General features: G+C 37.5%; 1 protein-coding gene across 4 annotated transcripts in view; it reads left to right on the top strand.

Annotated features, from left to right (window-relative positions):
* Positions 1 to 18,697, top strand: part of MPP7 (MAGUK p55 scaffold protein 7) — a 160,807-nt gene that overhangs the window by 41,294 nt on the left and 100,816 nt on the right. For all 4 annotated transcript variants that reach the window (XM_075419596.1, XM_075419597.1, XM_075419594.1 and 1 more), the window contains 2 exons: positions 3,588 to 3,754; positions 17,167 to 17,285. In XM_075419596.1, the coding sequence (XP_075275711.1) occupies positions 3,718 to 3,754; positions 17,167 to 17,285 (156 nt within the window). In that variant the 5' untranslated portion in view covers positions 3,588 to 3,717. The remainder of the gene's footprint in view (positions 1 to 3,587; positions 3,755 to 17,166; positions 17,286 to 18,697) is intronic.

The following is an 18,697-nucleotide window of genomic DNA, read 5'->3' as shown; positions in this document are numbered from 1 at the left end:
GAGATGAATTTGAATCAGTTCCTACCTCATCTTTTGTAGAAAAATGAACTTGGCTAAAAAAAAGTGTATGCCTGACTAATGGAGTCACCTCCATTCAAAAGCGATAGAGGATGCTAGAAAGAAGCTACTGAGGCTGAAATTCTGCGGCAGGCTGTTCAGCTTGGCACTCTCCGACTGCCTCCTGCGTGACCTGACGGCCTGCGCCTGCCGTTACCCGCGCGCCAACGAGACTGACCCCCTCACCCCTCGGCCAGGGGCCTCCCATTGGTGGGATACGCAGAGAAAGGGCTCCCTGGGAGGGCTGCGGTGCTGGGGTTTTGCAGTTGGTCCCGGGAGGCCTGTGCCCCGCTCCGGGCCGTTTGTAAGGGGGGGATCTGGGAAGTTAAGTCACCTTGGTACAGCGGGCGGGCGGGCGGGCGGGACCGGGAGGCAGGGAAAAGTTCCCGTTCCTTTTACAGACAGCTCGTTTGGGGTTTTTAATATCTGACGTTCAACCGGAAAACCCTAGAAATAGAAACGTCGTCCATTATGCAAGTAAACACAGGCAGAAATAGTTAAAATTATTTCAGTTAGTATTAAATCTTAATTATTTGTCGTTATAGCGAATGGAATAATTGAACGCCGGAGCGATGACGGCTGTTTGGAGGGGTCTCCCTGCAGAGCCGGCGCGGCCTCCGGAGCGCTGGCGGGTGTCGGGCCGCGACTTCCGGCTCGGCGCGGGCCCCGCGCGGCCGCTAGGGGTCAGGCGCCGCGCGGCAGCGGGCCGTGGCGGGGCGGCGCCGCGTATGCGGGCCCCTGAGGGCGGCGGCGGGAGCGCGCGGCGCAGAGCGGGGTCCCGCAGCGAGCCTGTTGTCACGGCTGGCCGTGACAGCCCTGCTGGGTGCTGTAAATGCCTCAGGCGCACTTGATACTGCTGTTACGTTCCTGGCGCCGGCTTCTGATTTTTATGGAAAGATGGGCTGAGCCTCGGCTTCAGCCCGCTCGGTAATCCCTCGCAGGACAGGCCGCGGCAGCTGGTCTGTCGGTGCTGCAGCAAATCGATTCCATACAGCAGTCGGCAGTGCCGATGGCTCGACTCCGCCAGAGACTTCCAAAGCATTTCAAATAGAGCGAGCCAAAGAAAATAACATCATCACTGCAAAAATGTAGCTTAATTTGCTAGTTAGGAAAAAGAAAAAGAAAAAGTATCCCTGTTCCATTCCAGCAAAATATTAAGCATTTTACTGGTAAGGATTTCATCAGGTCATTTATTTTTCATTAATATATATTTAGGATCTGGAGGGAATAACTTTACGCCATATATAAGTTTCTTAAATATTAAGGAGCTTGAATTTTTTTAATATTGAATGATTTACTGTGAAATCAAAGAAACTGATCAACTTTAAATACATGACATATATGTAGATCAAGAAGACCTTCCTCATTTCGCAGTGAACTTTTTTTAAGGGACCTGAATTTCTGATTAATAATCATGCACTTTTAATGAGAATGCCTGGCATGTTTGGATTTTTTTTTTAATAAAGTAAGCTTATAAAGTCAAAGCGTATAAATCAAAGATGTCCTATTAATAGTAAATCATTTTGTTTTAAGCAGTTTCTTACACATATGAAAACTAAAAATGCCTCCATCCTTCATACGGCTGTAGTCATGCGCTTACGCTGGGGACTGTGAGGGAGCTTAGAACATGACTTCTCCTTTATAGTGCTTGTATGTGTTGAAAATAAAACAAGCAGAATTAATGCAAAGTGAACATGTTCCTTCTTAATTGGTACAGTGTGTCCTTGGCTATGATAGCTCTCTTTTTTTTTTTTGCTTTTAAACTGCACCCTGGCTAGCTTTGCATATAGATGTTTTACAGCTTTGTCATCATAAGATGAGCTTTCACGCTGAAGTACTCAACTTCCTTATCTCTGTTTTAAAGTTTAAGTTAATGGACTTGGTGTTGATTTGCAGAATGTCAAAATATTTTTTGGAAGCTGATGCTATTTTAGTGAAAACTTACTTTTTTCTTCACCACAAACTTTTATAACTCTAAGAAACCCCAAACCTGTAATAGATAGGTTTTTAAGTTTTATTTGGTCCTTTTCATCATGGAAGAAGTTATCCAGTGCTGTAACTTATGCTGTATTTGCTGCCTTTAAAAAAAACCCAGATTCACTGGAGTTTGAAAACTGACATGTAAAATCTTTCTTCGGGTGAATACTTAGGGGAGAAAAAATAAAACGTTAAAAAGTTGCCAGACTATTTAAACTATAGGCTTAGGCCTAGGGACGAGCTAACAACTAGCTTATATCTAATAACTGATTTAAAATTTAATGAACAAAATCTTGTGGATGGCCCTTAATATGTTGCAATACTTTTAGCAATGTGGGGGATTTTTTTTTTTTGTGAAAAACAAAATTTTAAACATCATAGAGTATGTGCAGCACCTGTATATTACTCTTCCACGGGACTGTTGCCAAGTACAAATGTGTCCAAAATATGTACTTTCAGAGCCAAGATGACTTCAAAAGTCATTCTGATTAATATGAATATGTTTAAAAAAAAAACAACAAAAAACAAATCAGCAACAGCAGCAACAAAATGCTTTTATTTATTTTCTTACGCTAAAGCATAAGCTTTTTTCTTCAAGGAGCCTTTTTGTTTACTGAAATCTGGAAGAAAACCTTGTATTCTGTAAACTTCTACTTCCCCATCTCCCTTCCTTCTCCCTGCAAGCACATCAGCCCCTGCTCTGCTGTTAGTAAACATTTCCAGTCTTAACTCTGAATTTCTTTTCACAAGTTTGTGTTCCAGGTTCATGTTTTAACAAACCTGAATTTAAATACTTTCACTTATATTTCAAATTAGTTTTTACTTTTTTAACATTTGCTCTGAATTTTCCTCAAGAACTGGTTAAAAGAAAGACCTAAAATTTACTATCAGGAGGCCTGTGCAATTATTAAAAAATATGTCTTTAAAAAAATACTGACTTTGTAGTAGTGAATTACTGAAAAATTCTTTACATGGTCTGCATGATAATGGTTTCATCAACTCCACGAATCAAACTACTATTTACCTTAGAGAAGTGTTTGCCCCAGTCCTACTTTTTACAACTTCAGTTAAAATTTAGATTATATTTACAGGTTACAAATAAAAAATGCATGTAGGATCTTAAATGAACTGCAAACGATTGAATGGAGCTTAAGTAGAAACACTGAATAAATTATCATGCTAGTAAGCAATTTTTTTTTTTCCAGGGATAAGTAGTAGCAAAATTCGAGTGACTTAAATTATTCACTGTTTTAATAAAATAACCCTAGACTTTATTTCCAAAATACCTGACATGCTGCAGTTGGAGTATAATTTACATGAGAGAAATGTGTTAAATTGTTTTTACAGCAGAATGGGGTTATAGGCTAGACTGAAGAAAACAAAACTTGTTTCACCTGAAGGGGAAAAAAACCCCAGTCATAAATAAATGCAAAGCACTTTGTTTTGAAAGTCTTAAAAGCTTATTTTGTGATAATGATTGGATTTGGTTAGCTGCAGTAATTTACAGTTTAACAACGTTCTTAATTGTAAAATTCTGTTTCTGTTCTTTCTAGGAGAAACTGGGAGATAGCATAAATCTTTGGAGACAACTTGGCTGCAAGCAGCTAAACTGAAATTAATTTCTGCCTTTTGGCTGCAGAGTGCTAGTCTGACGTTCCTGTGTGATACTCTGCAGACTAAATCATGCCAGCGTTATCAACTGGATCTGGAAGTGACACAGGTATGCAAGACAAGGAGGACTGCATGTTTCCTCCAGATCTTATTTGTTAAGTCTACAGTCTCTGTTTTAAGAAACCATCAAGTAAGATAATTAATTATGGTCTCAACAGATGCTTAATTTAATACTTTAAATGTAACCTTTTCTCACTGAAGTGTATTTATATGTATGAAACACCACAGGTAAAATAAATTAATTTTTAGAAGTCCCACTATCCCCTTCCCCTCCATCCCCAAAAAGAACAACTCCAAACAGATATTGTATATGGATCTGAAGAATTTCGATTCACCTCTGAGCATGGTTCCTACAATGTTAACTTGAAAAAGGAGGAGGAAAAAAAAAAAGATGATATCATACATGCCTTAATATTTGCAGCAGTCTAGACTATCCCCTCTGTGAGTTACAGTTATCAGTGGAGTTATTTCTGAACACAGACTATTTAGTTTTGACACTTCTTTAACAAATTAAGAGAAGAAAAATACTGTCTCGAGTTCTCTTCCTTCACTTGCCTTCCATGTCGGAGTCCAGTTCCTGTCACCGACTGCAGGCAGTGGGAGTGCAGATATGTAGCTTTCACAGTTTTCACCTTATTTGTCACAATATTAGGGTGAGTATTTTTGCTTGAGAGTGTTTGGTAAATAGGTGACCTGGCTGAGGTTACAATACAAACATCCCTGCTTTCCACCCCTGTGCGTTTTACTCTAGATCATGTAGTTTTATGCACAAGAGGTAAGAAGTCAGGAATCCAAAAAATACATATATAAGGAACTGCATTTGACTCTTATTTAAAATAGACTGTAGCGTACAGTGATTTTTTTGTTGTTTTTTTTTTGTTTTCCACCTGAAGTCCATGTAAAGTTTCTCTTAGATGACAAGATTAATCCTTAGAGTTGGGGGTGTGCGTTTAGCTATTTATTTATTTATTATGACGGGGAGGGAGGGTTGTGTTTGGTTTTATTTGCTTTTTTTTTGTCTCCCTATTCCTGTGTGTAAGGGATTTGACTATGATCTTGCCAGACCCTACCTCTACACACCTTCCTTTTCTCTTCCTTCCTGCATGGAAATAAGTGCAGTTGAAGCTGTTCAGCAAGCTAAAGCTGAATTTTGGAAGATTTGTCAGGGTCTACTGTTGGTTTTCCACTCTGGATTTTTGCTTGCTTTATCACACAACCTTGTGTGTCCTTCCAAAACCTGCCTTGATTTTTTTTATTGTTAATATTACTTGGCCAAATGCTTTCTGATGTTTCAAGAACATGCTGAGATGAACAGCAGGGGTGTGTGTGATGCCTGATGCTGACAATTTTGCTTGTTTTATTGGTTAAAGAATGTTAATATGTCAATAAGTAATAATCATGGACATACTCTCTGAATAAATAAAGAACTCCAAAAAGTAAAAAAAAATTTCCAAATGTTAAAATTGTGTGTGTTAAAGTTTCTCTAAAAATATGTTTTACTGTGCTAATTAATGCATATGATGCCCCAAATGCACCTTTAATAATTATGGTGTGTGATAAAGCTCAACTATCTCTATTCTCCCAGAAAATCTATAGTAAAATGTGATATGCACCATTAACATCTTGCTGTTAAATAATAGTGCTTCTGAAATTCGATTTATTTTCTGCTGCAAGTTGCAAGTTTTTATATAAAGAAACAATTTACATTTGAAGAGAAAAGAGAATTATTTATTTTCTTCCACTTTTTTCACAATATTTCCTGATGGAGATGATTTTTTGAATTATTACATCAAACTGTGCTTTCTGTCCTGGTTATAATACAGGTGGTTTCTAATCAGAGCCCTGTTTATTGTGCTATTGCTTTCACTTTTAGATTAAAAAAAAGCAAAAAAAAAATTGGATTTTTTTTTAGCTCTGCTGTTCCTTGGTGGGTGGACCAGTTTTCCTCTCACCCTGCCTGCGTAAACTGGTGTTGTGACATGTAATGAGTTGAAACTGCTCTAGTCCGTGAGAGGGCTGTCTGGGGCACCGGAGTTAGGCCTTTAGGGTAGGGGTGCAACTTCGTTTAGTCTGTCTGCTAACACCCTGTTTTATTAACGCATTCAAACAAAACCCCAACCTAGCTTATTTTTGTGTCTGTTACATTCTGGTAAAGTAAAAGTAAACCTGGATTTAAAGATGAGTGAAAGAATTCACTGAGGACTAGTAAATATAAATGCATCATCTGTGAATATCAGAAACTTGCCAAGATGCAGACTGTTGGAAACTCGGACACTAATATGGAAGCTTTTTTTTTTCTTTTTTTGCTATAGTCTTAGGCATCATACCACTGTCAAAAGCAGGATAGTGTTCATGAGGGACCACATCTGAGCAGACTAAATGTTGACCTACTCCTGTTAATTTTAAATTGCTTTTACTTTGTCAGCAGACTTTATTAGGGATGTCACCATGTCCTTGCAGCTGCTTGCTTCACATACTTATACGTGCTTTTGTTATGCCACGTTTTAACCTGTGTATTCTTCTGAACACAGGTCATGCCTCTTATAAATCTGTTTTGAGAGGAATTTACCAGACTTTAAGCTATGATAAATCAAAAGCATGGATACAATATTTGCAATCTTTTTTTTAAAACATTTGGTTTTATTAATTCAGTTTCATCAAGTGACTTTGAAGTTAATCTTGTACCTTACCGGTCTGATCTGGCTTCTTAACTTTAAGATAATGGAGAAAGGCTTATGTGTGCACGTGTGTCTTTCTCTTCCACTCTCCCCTTAGCCATATAGAAACCCTATTTTTGTATAATAATAATAATAATAATAATAAAATGACTTGTTGTTTGTAACATGTACATGATCTGGCTCCTCCCTTAATGTTTACAGTCCTGTCAGCATCAGGTCAAAGTTAACTTAAAGCAACTATCTTGAATGGAAGGCTGAGCTCCTGCTTGAGGTTGTGTCTGAAGCTTTAAATATTTACTGTGTTGCAAACTGTGTGCAAGACCATCAAATAGAGCTTGAACGCTGAGCAGGAGGACTTCCACTTTTGCAGGCAGAGAAAGTCTGCAAGATCTGGCATTCACTTATCTGATACATTGAGGAAGATTGAAGTTTGCAGTCCTGGCTTCACAGTAGTTGATGGCAGCTTTGTTGCTGACTTTGGTAGAGCCAAGATGACATCATTATGCTTAAAGTGTTGCTTTAGTGTGAAAAGCATCATAAAATTGTTACAGATTTCTTTCCTCTTAACACTGTATCAAGCTTGTTCAGCTGATGAGATTAAAAATGCTTTTCTGTTTCTCCTTAAAATTGAGCACATGAATGTGCAAAGCAGACTTTGTGTTTTTGATTCATTAATTGTTAGCGGGAAAATCACATTTATGGGCCAAGTTTGGCCACCAAATAAAACTGTGTGAGATTGTTTAAATATAATGAAAGTCAGAAGCAATTATTGAGTTTGAATATTGTAAATTATAGAAAGAAAAAATGTGCAGGACTTCCATTAGTTTCTTCTTGAGTACATATATAGGAGCTAATGCTGTCCCAGATAGTGGAGTTTTTTCAGTATTGCAAGCCTGTAAAACTGAATACATCTTTGTTTTTTAAATTAAAACCCAACACATTTGTTACTAACCAAACTGTAAGTTTGCATGGCCTGTATAATACTCCTGGATTTGGTGTTTTCTTCTCTGTTTTGTAATAATACAACATAAAGCTATGAAATTTGTTCTAGATGTTGGGTATTTTTCCAAACTGCGTTTTTAGTAGCTTATTCTGTGATTCTTCAAGAATAATCTTGACCTCTGAAGCTGCATGCTGTTGATGTGGATGTACTGACTACTGGTAGAAATTTTTTGCTAGAATATTATGTTGATGTGATACCTCTGTAGTCCATATGGGTTACCTCCCAGTGAAGTGAGACCCCTGCAAGCAATGCAAAGTTCAAAGATGATTTTGCAATCATCTGAACACTGAAAGATGCTATCCGTGCTTTTACTGTTTAGATATAGATGTCTTCCCTTTATTTACTACTAATGCATTTTAATCAGCTTGGCAGTTTTAACATAATCTTTTCTAAGAATGTTTGATAATGAAAAGGATAAAAAGATGGAAAGAAAAAAAGAAACATGAAGAAAAAGCTGAGTCGTTGGCTGAGCTGAGAGGAGGACATCAGAAACATCTGTAGGGAAATGAGGACAAATTAAGCTGGAGTGGCTAGAGATTTCAGCCTTTTAATCCAGTTTTCAGAATGAAGAGGGAGATACAAGTCAGGGATTTCTATTTTTACAGCTTGTTTAAAAAATGTAGTAACATAAAATGGTGGCCAAAGATCTGGGTTCATTGATATGAGAGGAAGAGAAAGGGAATTTAGGAGAGTTGATGAAGGAAAGATTTCTTGGAGTAGCTCTTCCATCAGAGACTGCCAGGGTGAAGGTTTGCAGGGTGATTGAATCCAAGCTGCCTCTGCTTCCCTGCTGACATGCTGCGGTGGAACCGGAGCAGAAGGCAAGCTTTTGCTTGCCTGCTTCACACCGTGGCTGATGACTTAGGCGTAAGTGTGCTGCCGCGAGGGTAGTATGTAAATGTCTTTGCCCGCGTCATGATTTCAAGGCTACTTAAATTTCTCACCACATTGAAAGGCACAGATATGGCTAGATTTTCATGAAAACCAATATGCTAGCCGAGGCAAAATTTATACTGAATTAATAAATAAAGCCAATATTTTACCGTGCATTCTTGAATTCTCCCCATCTCCAGCTGCCAGAGGCATTAAATGGCTTGTAGGCTAACGTTAATATGAAAGATTTGGGAAAGTATGACACGTATGGCTAGCTTTAATTGCTATTAGATTTAAGTTTTAAAAATACAACTTGCTGGTGTGGGAAAGGGTATTTATTTTGGTATGAACACTTTTATGGTGACTGTTGGAAAAGTAGATAAACTGCTCTGGTTTGGGTTAATATTTTATATTATGCTAGACTGATTCAGCAGTATGGAATCAGAAAATGTGTACAATTATATTTACTGATGGTAAACTTTAAAACTGTTACAATTCTTGGACACAAATTTTAATTCAAATGGTCTGGCAGCTGCAACATTTTTTACTTTTTTTTGGTAAGCAATGTGTAGCTTGGTGGTAAATTTGAAAGTACAACAACATATATTGTTTCTAACCAGAGGCTTAAATGCATAGCGATGTTTGTTGGACCAAAAGCTGTAATTACACAAATGGTTGACAGTTCCTAGTGATGCCAGATGACATTTGCCGAGAGCAGACTGCCTTACTATACCGCTCAAGTCTAGCTGTGCCAGCATCCAGGTTAGCTAGCAGAGCATACATATTGTGTGCGTTTACCGACAGATGAAAGGTTCTGTGGCTTCTCAGCCCAACATCATGTCAAGTATTGGCTGAAGCTGTTAATCTGGAGGAAATTTAGTACTAGTAAGAGGTAGTGAGAAACTTCCTTGCTAGCCGTTAGTTGCCTATTGTGGGACACAAGGGTTCAAATATGATTTTCCTTTTAAAACAACACATTGGGTAAAAAAAAAAACCCCAAATCACAACCACACACCTCAATGCAGTGTATTAATCTTAGGAATAAACTGTGAAATAGTTCAGTTATTTCAAATACGTTAATGTTCTAAACTTACTTTTGAGATAAGAAGATGATATACTTGACTCTCTAAATTTTTTTATATTCCTGTATACCTCTATAGACTTTTATATCAAGTGTATGCGTCCGTATGCGTATATGACTGATTGATGTAATGGCGTAACTTGTTTTGAGTGTTGAACTCTAAGCTCGGTCATACAGTGAATCACAACACTGAAATAATATACTGGCTTGTTTGTGGGCATCAGTACTGCCTAGGATGGTAGGACTTTTTTTTCTACTCTCAAGACACAACATGAAGGATTGAAATACACAGTAATCAAATGATGTTTCCAGTAGTTTTAGGCACAACTGAGTTGAAAATAGTCTTGGCTTCTGTTGTTAGAAGTCTTTATTCAGTCACTTAATGAGATATTGTGTCCTCCTTTTGCAGATGTAAAATGCCACATTAGTATTCCGTGCCAGCCCTCCCCAGTGTCAAGTCTCTTAACCTTGCAAATTGTGACTGAAGAGTTAGATATGGCAAATGTGTCCAGTGACTTCCTAGTGCATTCTTTCCTGACTGCCTGCCAGGTATTTGCTATTGCCTCCTCTAGTGTTGATGAAGATCTAGATAGAAATACTAAAGACTCACCAGGCTGATGTCTATACAAAGAACCAGTCAATTAGTCAAGGTTATTCAAGGTGTCGTAGTGTGCAGGCTTCACAGGAGGAGCCAAGAGTTTTCAAAAAAAAATGAATGTCAGATCTTTGTATGCACTTTCCACAAGCTGCTTATGAATTTGTGCTTGATAGGTCACTTTAAATCAGTTTTATGTATGTGTTATTCTTGCAGATAGTAGGAGAGCTTTTGAATACTCAGGAAAGTACATTTTATGAACTTTCAAAGTATCCTTGTTGACACAGCATCTAGTAACTACATTTTGAGGGGTTTCGATTTTGAAGCAGCCTTTGATGAGCTGTACAAGCAAGAACTCTGCAGCAACAGTCTTGCCCGGCATGAATGCAAATAGGGATCAACTATTTAACTCACGTCAGAACGTAACAGTATGTGGTATGCTAAATCTGAAATACACATGTTGAGACAAATCCTAAAAGACTAATAACTGTTTCAAGCAACTGCAGATTCTTTAGCTCTGGGAGCCAAGTTCCAAAACTAAAGACTTTACCATTTTGAAGGAAATAATATTTTTAAAAGCGGTGGGCTTAAATGATTGCTCACTTTCAACATTTTCTGTCATAACATTGTTTTAAGGTGGCTTAACAAATTACTGTAGGTGGAGGAACAAAAATTAGGGAACAACTTTTAAGTTAAAAGACTGTATTGCCCTTAGTGAGTATGTAACCTTGTTCTTTGAGGACACTTCAGGCAAAATTCTTGTTATCATTAGGAAGAAAATAGAACATCAACATTTCTGTTGCTGTGCCATCCATGAGGATTTCAGCAGTATACTTTTTTTTTGTAAATTAGCAAATAAATCAAACTAGATATTTTTTCAAAGATTGCTAATCACTTGGATGTCATGATTGTCTAGTTACTCAGTATTCTGTACCTTTGAAAATTAGATTAATCTTTTTTTTAAAAAGCACTAAATGGCAAAATTAAAAAAAAAGTACATGCTGGAATGAGTTAATCACTCTGGTTCTGCAAAGAAAAATTGTTAGTCTTTAACTTTTTGCAGTGTCAGGAAGCCCATATATTCAGTGGAATTGCTTAAGAGAACATAAAAAAGAACTAATTGTAGCACATAAAATTCAGCACATTGGTCTTTTTACAACTGCAATTTGATAGGATGGTGCAGTATGTCTATCCTAATGCATATGTGTACTGCATATATTTTTATTTGAACCAGTGCATAAGTAATGATCTCAAACTTCAGAAAGAAATAATTTTCAATATTTGGTGTTAGTGGATGATTTCATTATGCAGCAGCAAGGATGTCAGAATGAGTGTTTCTACAGCAATGCTGTTTGCTTTTGTGTAGGGCAAGTGTTGTTTGAGCCTTTATAGAACTGTAAAGTACAGTTCAAATATGAAAAAATGTCAGCTTGTTATAAATGGCAGCAAATGGTGCTGATTATTTTACCTTTGACAAAGTGGAAAATTTAAAGGTTGGTGTGTCCCATTTTATTAATACAATAAAATTTTATGGTGTTGTTCTGGGCTTAGATATATGTTCTTTAGTGTTTATTATCCCTCAGTTACTGTAAAAATTTTTGATTCGAAGTCTGGCATCATTGTTCAGAATGCTAATTCAAGAAATTACTTAACATATGAAAGCAAATACATGTCCGTTTGTCTCCATTTCTTTCCTTATGCTAATCAAAACAAAGTTGGTGTTTTCTTGTAATAAGCAAGAGTGATGGAACACAGAGACCATATTTTTTATCGTTTAGCACTAGTTTATAGCTTCCACAGACTTGTCCTAATAATGAAGCTATGAAGGATATGACAAGAATGGTGATATTAAATTTCTCTAGACTAACAGTAAGTTTTTCCGTTCTGATGTCAAGAATGTAGAGCATCTGGAATCTGCAGCGAGTGTGGTTCAGTACGGGAAGACTTTCATCAATTGCTTAGCCATTTATTCTCCTAGGAACAAGCAGTCTTCTATAGAATATAACACGATGAAGGAAGCAATTTTCTAGAACTGGAAAATTCTTTGTGTCTCGTTGTTTCTGATTTAAAAACTTTCCATTGCTGCTTAGTCTTAAATCTTACTGCATGTGAAAATGTAGCGTACACATTTTAAAATTGGAATTGCTATTATTATACACTCTGTTCTTCAGATTGAATAGAACTAAATTGTATTAATTAAGCTTAGGAAGAGCTGAAGATACTCTGAGGACAGGAACTGCTTAAGTGTGTTAAAAGAACAAATTGAAATTTGTCTATTACCGTTTTAAGCAGAGACAGTGCTGAGTTTTCAAATATTGCTGGATTTTCCCTAGAAATTATTTCCTTAGTCCAAGCTGACAGAATGGTACAAGCCTTATTCTGCAGCCATGTTATTTTACTTGCTCTTGCAGCAAGCCCAGAATCTTCAGAGTAGTTTTTCTATCCGTGATAAGCTGTTGTAAATTTTAGTTTTAATTATGTATGTGTATTTAGATTATCTACATGTGTATAGTTTATATGGACTGTTTCTGTAGGGAAGGTTATGTAGTCATTGGTTTTTAATTCCCGGTGTCACTTTATTTGTCTGAATTAAATTTCGTGAAAAGGGTGTTGTATATCCTGTATTAATTTATTACTTGTAGATTTCTTTATTCTCAAGTCAGGTAATCAGATTTGATAGACTATATATAAGCACCTTCAAACAACCCCCTCCCCCTTCCACTCTTACAAGAGTTTTACAGTATTTCCATGTGCAATGCTTGTCTCTTTTTATTAGTATTTTCATGATGTAGGCATTTACTTTGATAAGTGTTAGATACTGTACCTAATTTATATAACAAGAATATAGATAGCAGCAAACTAGTATCTAAACCTAGGAGCTCCCTGGTTTATCTGGGATTGACTCCTATTACTGCCACTGGATTAGGTGACCTTGTTTAATCTAGAAAGGGCCCTTTTTCCTCGTCTGTTTCAATGATTTGGGAATGTCTAGGGATGATTACATTGTGATCTGGATTTTTTCCACCCCCCCCTGCAATTGTAGGACTGACCAGACTTACTTCCTCTCTTACAATTGCAAAATACTCTTCCATCTTCATGTTTAAGCTCATTGTTAATTTTTTTTTATGTATGCTGAGGTCTTCTGGGACCTTTGAATAAATGATCTGCTTTAAAAAATTGAAGTAAATGAGTTTTTCTACTGTAAGTCATGTTTACTTTACTGAATTTTGACACCTGAAGTATTTTGAAACTAGAAAATCCCAGTGGGCATATGATTCCTTTTAAATATAAAAGCTGGTTATATTTAGGCAAACTAGACTAAAAAAAATTAAAAGAACCTGTGTAGAATAGCAACAGTGTATAAAAAAAAAAGCAGGGTTGTTTTCTTTTCAATACTTTATACTGTTGCCAACATCAGGCATTAAAAAACAAGAATTTTTTTTGGCTTTTCAGTATTTTATTTTTAAACACAGCTTTCTAGATAGTTTTTAAAAATTTTTTTGTGTGTGTTTATTTAAATTGTGGGCATCTTTCCAAAAATGCGTGCAAAGTCCTTTTTTTTTTTTCAATAGGAGGTCCATACATGTCGTATGACTCAAAGAGGTGGTACTTTAAGAGAAGCATCAAATTTAGACCAAGAGCACAACCGAGGTCTGGCAGCCACGTGCTTACAAATGGTAGCATTCAGCCCTGAGCTGCTGAGATACATCTCATTCTGTGGCTTATGCAATGAATATGCATTTTTAATTTGTGAAACAGTTCATCTGAATATAGGAGGTATACCTATGACCTTTTTGAAAGTTAACATTTTTTTTAGAAGTGATCAAAAGTGTTCAGTATAGCATCACTTCAGTCTTTATAGTTGCTACCGAAAAGATAAAAAATCTGGTTTCAACAGCCTGGCAGTACTAAAACCAGTGAGAAACTTGCATTTATTACAGTGGTCTTTGGCTCTGGCTTGCAGAACCACCTGAGATATTATTTAGAAGTTTTGCAGGAGGTTTGAGGTTGGGCTGAAGCAGTCCTTGCTGTTAAGTTCGGATTGCCTCTCTTACCGCATGTCAGCATCTCTGTTCAGTCATACCTTACAGGCCTGCAGAGGTTTGAGCTACCACCCTTCAGGTGTTGGAAGGATGGATGTGACAAGTTAATTTAAATCAGGCCAATGTGTAGCTGCCACTGTAACAGTCAATTTCGTTACCAGTTTACAGTAACTTGTCAAATTGTTTGGTCCCTATTGTTACTTTATTTTAAAAGCACTTGCTTTTAAATCCCATTGGCTGGTAAAGTCATATGGCAGCCACAGTTGTCACTGTTTGTTCACACGGCACTGAATGAGAACAACACACTTTGTGTAACTGAGAGACAAATATAATGCCATGTTCTGGTTGGAGGGGCATGTGTGTGAAAGAGTCACATACTGGCTATCTTCATATATAAAAATGTGAATGCCCATCTGAAAATTTTTGATTCTGTGGTACTGGGCACCACAGAAGGAACAAGAGAAAATGAGACTCTGTCTGTAAGGGTAAACCTTGACAGGTGCTAGCACCTTCTGCTACCATTACCTTCTATTTAGAAAGAGGCCATAGCTGAGTCAGATGATCTGGAATTACACAATTTAAATTTTGGACATAATCTAGGTCATTGTCTTCTGTTCTTCCCAACTAAATATTCTGCCTGATTTTCATTTGTCTCCCTGATTGGATTTGTTTTTATTCCTCACTACATAGTGCTCAGTTTTAAGAGGAGTCTGAGGAGCGGGAGCGTGGTGTCCTCCAGCATGCTGCCTGGCATAGCCCTCGGTTTCTGCTGCTGTGGAGGAGGGTGAGATGCTGATTTTCTTCTGACTGAAAGCTATAAGCACTGGACTGTGGAGCCAAAGCAGGGCAGCCCTACAAACATAGCCATGGAATTGGATAAAGCCAGTCAGCACTTGTCTAATTTTCTCCACTTCCCCAGAAGAGTTGCATTAGACTGGGTGTGTTGCTGTCGAAGCTATCAGTCGTGCACTAGGGACATGGACACCCATTTCCCTAGAAGGGGCAATTCAGGGCTCCAGGAGCAAGTAAAGCCCACAGACACGTTTGAGCTGGGTGTGGAAACTGTAATGCCTGTAAGCACCTGCAGGGTTAGTCAGTCCTGGAGTGCTGGCAGGTGGGATTTTCCTCTGCAAGTTCTGTGCATAAAACCTAAGTCTCATTATAGGCAGATTCAGTCTCGCCCTGTGCCAATACTGTAATAGTTAATCCATCAGAAAACATGAACTTTGATTTTATTTTCACTGGGGATTTGATTATCAAAGCTTTGAGGAGCAAGTTATAAGGATAGAATAGTTTATAGTTGATTATATGTGAAATTTAAGCAGATTTGATGGGTCAAGGATAAAAAAAAGCTTACTCTGTCATACATCTCTTATTTGAAGGGAGTGGTTGACGTTAATATTTTCTTTCTTCTGAATGGCACATGTGAATTGTTCCTAAGCAGTTACGCCACAGTGTAAGCTTACATTGAAGTTTCTATTCAGCTTCTAACAACCTTCAGGTTATTCTGAGGTAAACGTATTTGCAGTGACAAAAGTGGCTTTGTGCAGAAATATAAGGCTGAATGTAAAGAAATTTTTAAATTTTCTAAATGGAAATGTTTTCGAAGCATAAATTGCGTGATAAAAATCTCCATTTTTTGCTAAGTGCTGAGGTTCTAATAGTCTGCAAAGTCAGAGCCGAGAGTCCCATTCAAACCTCTGTTCTCCGGGTGTCAGCTCAATTACTGACTGCGTCTCGCTAGGCAAAGCTTAGTGTTCTTTTTCTGTCCGTGAAAAATTGTTGTGTTTTGAGTTGTATCCTCTTTTTGCAGCATTTTTGAAGCATAAACAAGTGCAGATTTAAATAAAAGCAAAATTCTAAGAGAAATAATGTCGACCACCAAAAACACTTGGACCACAAAAAAAATGTATCTGGAAGGAACTTTTTTCCCTTTAATATTTTACTGAAAGGCAATAAAAAGATAAAAATGTTAAATAATTGGATCCCGATGGTGCTGTATGTAATTTTGAAACAGATATACAGTGCCTGGAAAGGTTGTGAAATTATGTTTACTAATAATTATTCTAAATCATAAGTTTTAGGAAGATAATAGGCATAATAACGGTAGATAACCTATAACTTGTAACAGTGTTCTTTACCAGTAGACTATCTTGTAAATCTGTCCTTGTGATGAACAGCAGCACTTACTCAGACTAAAAATAATAGCAGGACGGTGTATCTTGGATCCCAGGAGACTATTGGTGTTTTTGTAGACAGCAGACAGGAGAAAAAGGCATTTTGTCCTTTTTACCCCAAGTAATCCCACTGGAAAATTAAACATGTGCTATGAATTGATATCAACTTGTACCAGGTTACCTCCCTAAAGAGGGCTGCTGCAAACACTGTTGCTACGTTTCTTGGACAGCAGTTTGATGGCCTGTGTGCATGATGGATATTTTATGCTGTATGCTACTGTGGAACAGTGTGCTACTGTCTGCCCCTCGGAGACCGCTGGTGAGGTGTGCCGCAAATAACTGGGAACAGCAATTGCTTTAACCCTACAGAGAATGTCAAATACTTGCAAATTAAAAATATTACTGAAATATTTCTGTATGCGTCTGTGTCTGGGAAAACTGTGTTGGTTTTGTTTTTTAAGGTTTGATCCTAAAACCAGAGCAGTTCCTTTTGTCTTGCTGTGGATTCCTACTGAACACGGGATAAAAAAAAAAAAAGATTAAGTAATATATTAGCAAGAAATATTTAGAGAAACCGCGAACCATTTTTTAATGGACCACCCTATCCCATTTCTGTTCTTTTAAGGAAGTTTTTCCTATTCATGACTCATTTCACTCTTTGGCTAACATGAAGGGAAATGGAATAACGATTAAGCAAAGGAATGTATGTTTTTTTCTGGTTTTGTCCTTTTTTCAAAACCTTTATGAATTTTCTGCATAACCTTGTGTAAATATATATGGATGTAGAAACTTGACAACTGACAAGGTAAAAAGTACACTGCTAATATTTGCTTCTTAGTAATTTAAAAAAAATGTTCCTTTTCGTTCTGCAAGTTAATGTTACGCTGGATACTCCAGACTCCCTATTCAGTTAAAATGACATGCTCCAGGCAGCCAATTACACAGAGCTGTTAAGTGAAATTAATGAGATCACCCCCAGATTACACTTCGTGTTTTATTTTCATTTTATAGGTCTGTACGAGCTGCTGGCTGCATTGCCAGCCCAGCTGCAGCCACATGTGGACAGCCAGGAAGACCTGACCTTCCTCTGGGATATGTTTGGTGAAAAAAGCCTTCATTCACTGGTGAAGGTAAACCCCATTTAAATCAGATTCTCTTTGAGAAGAGCATATGGAAAAATGTTTTGAGCGCCATCTAGTAAACCAGTGATCAAACTGTTACTCAGTGAAAACAAAACAGCCTTGTTTTACATCTGTTTCTGTCAGGGGTGGAAGTTGTTAAATAATATTCTACCAAAAATACATAGATGATTTCATTTAAGAGTGATGTTTTGGCAGTGTAATGCTAATGCAGCAAACATATGTTGTTTGCCCTTGTTTAGAAAAAAGAGTACGAAATAGTAGCAGGAAATCTGAGACTTCTTTATGGTCAACATTCAAGACCTGGAGTTTGGCTTAAATAAATAAATGTTCACAGCAAAAATTAGAAGGAATATATTTTCTGAGGTCAAGTATGGCAACAGTTCAGTAGCCACATTAATTTAAAATGATTTCCTTTAACAAAGTCAACTGAAATTCTAGTAAGCTGTTTCTTTTGTTGGCTTGCCTCCATTTAAAATTGTGTTTTGCACATAAATATGTTGGACTAAAGTATGACCTAAAATAAGTTTGGAAGAATACTTGAGTGAAGTGTCCTGCTATGAAAATGATCAGCAACAAGAAATCGGAGCATGCCATGGGAGTAAGCAGAGCCACCCTGGAAATGATAAAATTGCTTATAGCAGGAAAATGGGGCAAATCAGCTGGTTAGAAATGTTCTTCTCCTTCAAAATGGTAAGTATGTCTTCAGTCTCCAGTACAGAGCTAAATCAAGCTGCAAGGAAATTCTGAGGTCTCAAATGAGTCAGTAGGTGGTAGCAACCCATGCTGTGAATATATCCACGCTTGCACATAAGTGAGCAGAATTTGTTACCCTTGTCAGGCACTGATCTAGAGAAAGCTTGAAATTGGGATTGTTTCGATGTAGGTTTGAAAGAGTCACCTTTTTCTGTTTCCTTCAGCTATCTTATTCTGGAAAAAAGATGTAATAATGATACTCTGCCAAAATTGTTTTCAAAATAGCTGAGAATTTATATGTAAAATTAAGCACAAGTACTCCCTGGTAGTTGATACACAAAAGCAACAAACAGGAACAGTGTTTGGCAATATTTGCTTGCCTAAAGAATTTCATCAGAGTTTCTGAAATGCAGTGATTTCCAGACTCCCTGCTGCTTTGCCGCAGCTGTCTGCTCAGGTGGCTCAGAAGATGACTGCGAGGGGAACACTGATTGTCCTTCTACTGTAGGCTGACAGTGGTGTGCATCTAAGCAAAATGTTACGTCAGTTGCTAAATTAGTTTTCTTTTAGGATTGGGTATTAAAGAAGGTGGGTTAGAAAAGTGGTGTGGGTCTGTGAAACATGGACATTACAGCATTTCCTCTGATTTTCTATTGAGGCAAAACCGAAACCTTTTTAAACTTTGTCACTTGCTCCCCTTTGCCTCT

This window comes from Opisthocomus hoazin, chromosome 4 (genome assembly GCF_030867145.1).
Source record: "Opisthocomus hoazin isolate bOpiHoa1 chromosome 4, bOpiHoa1.hap1, whole genome shotgun sequence".
In the NCBI taxonomy this organism is placed as follows: domain Eukaryota; kingdom Metazoa; phylum Chordata; class Aves; order Opisthocomiformes; family Opisthocomidae; genus Opisthocomus; species Opisthocomus hoazin.
Note: the sequence above shows the minus strand (reverse complement) of the source record. Positions and strands in the feature narration are given on the sequence as shown.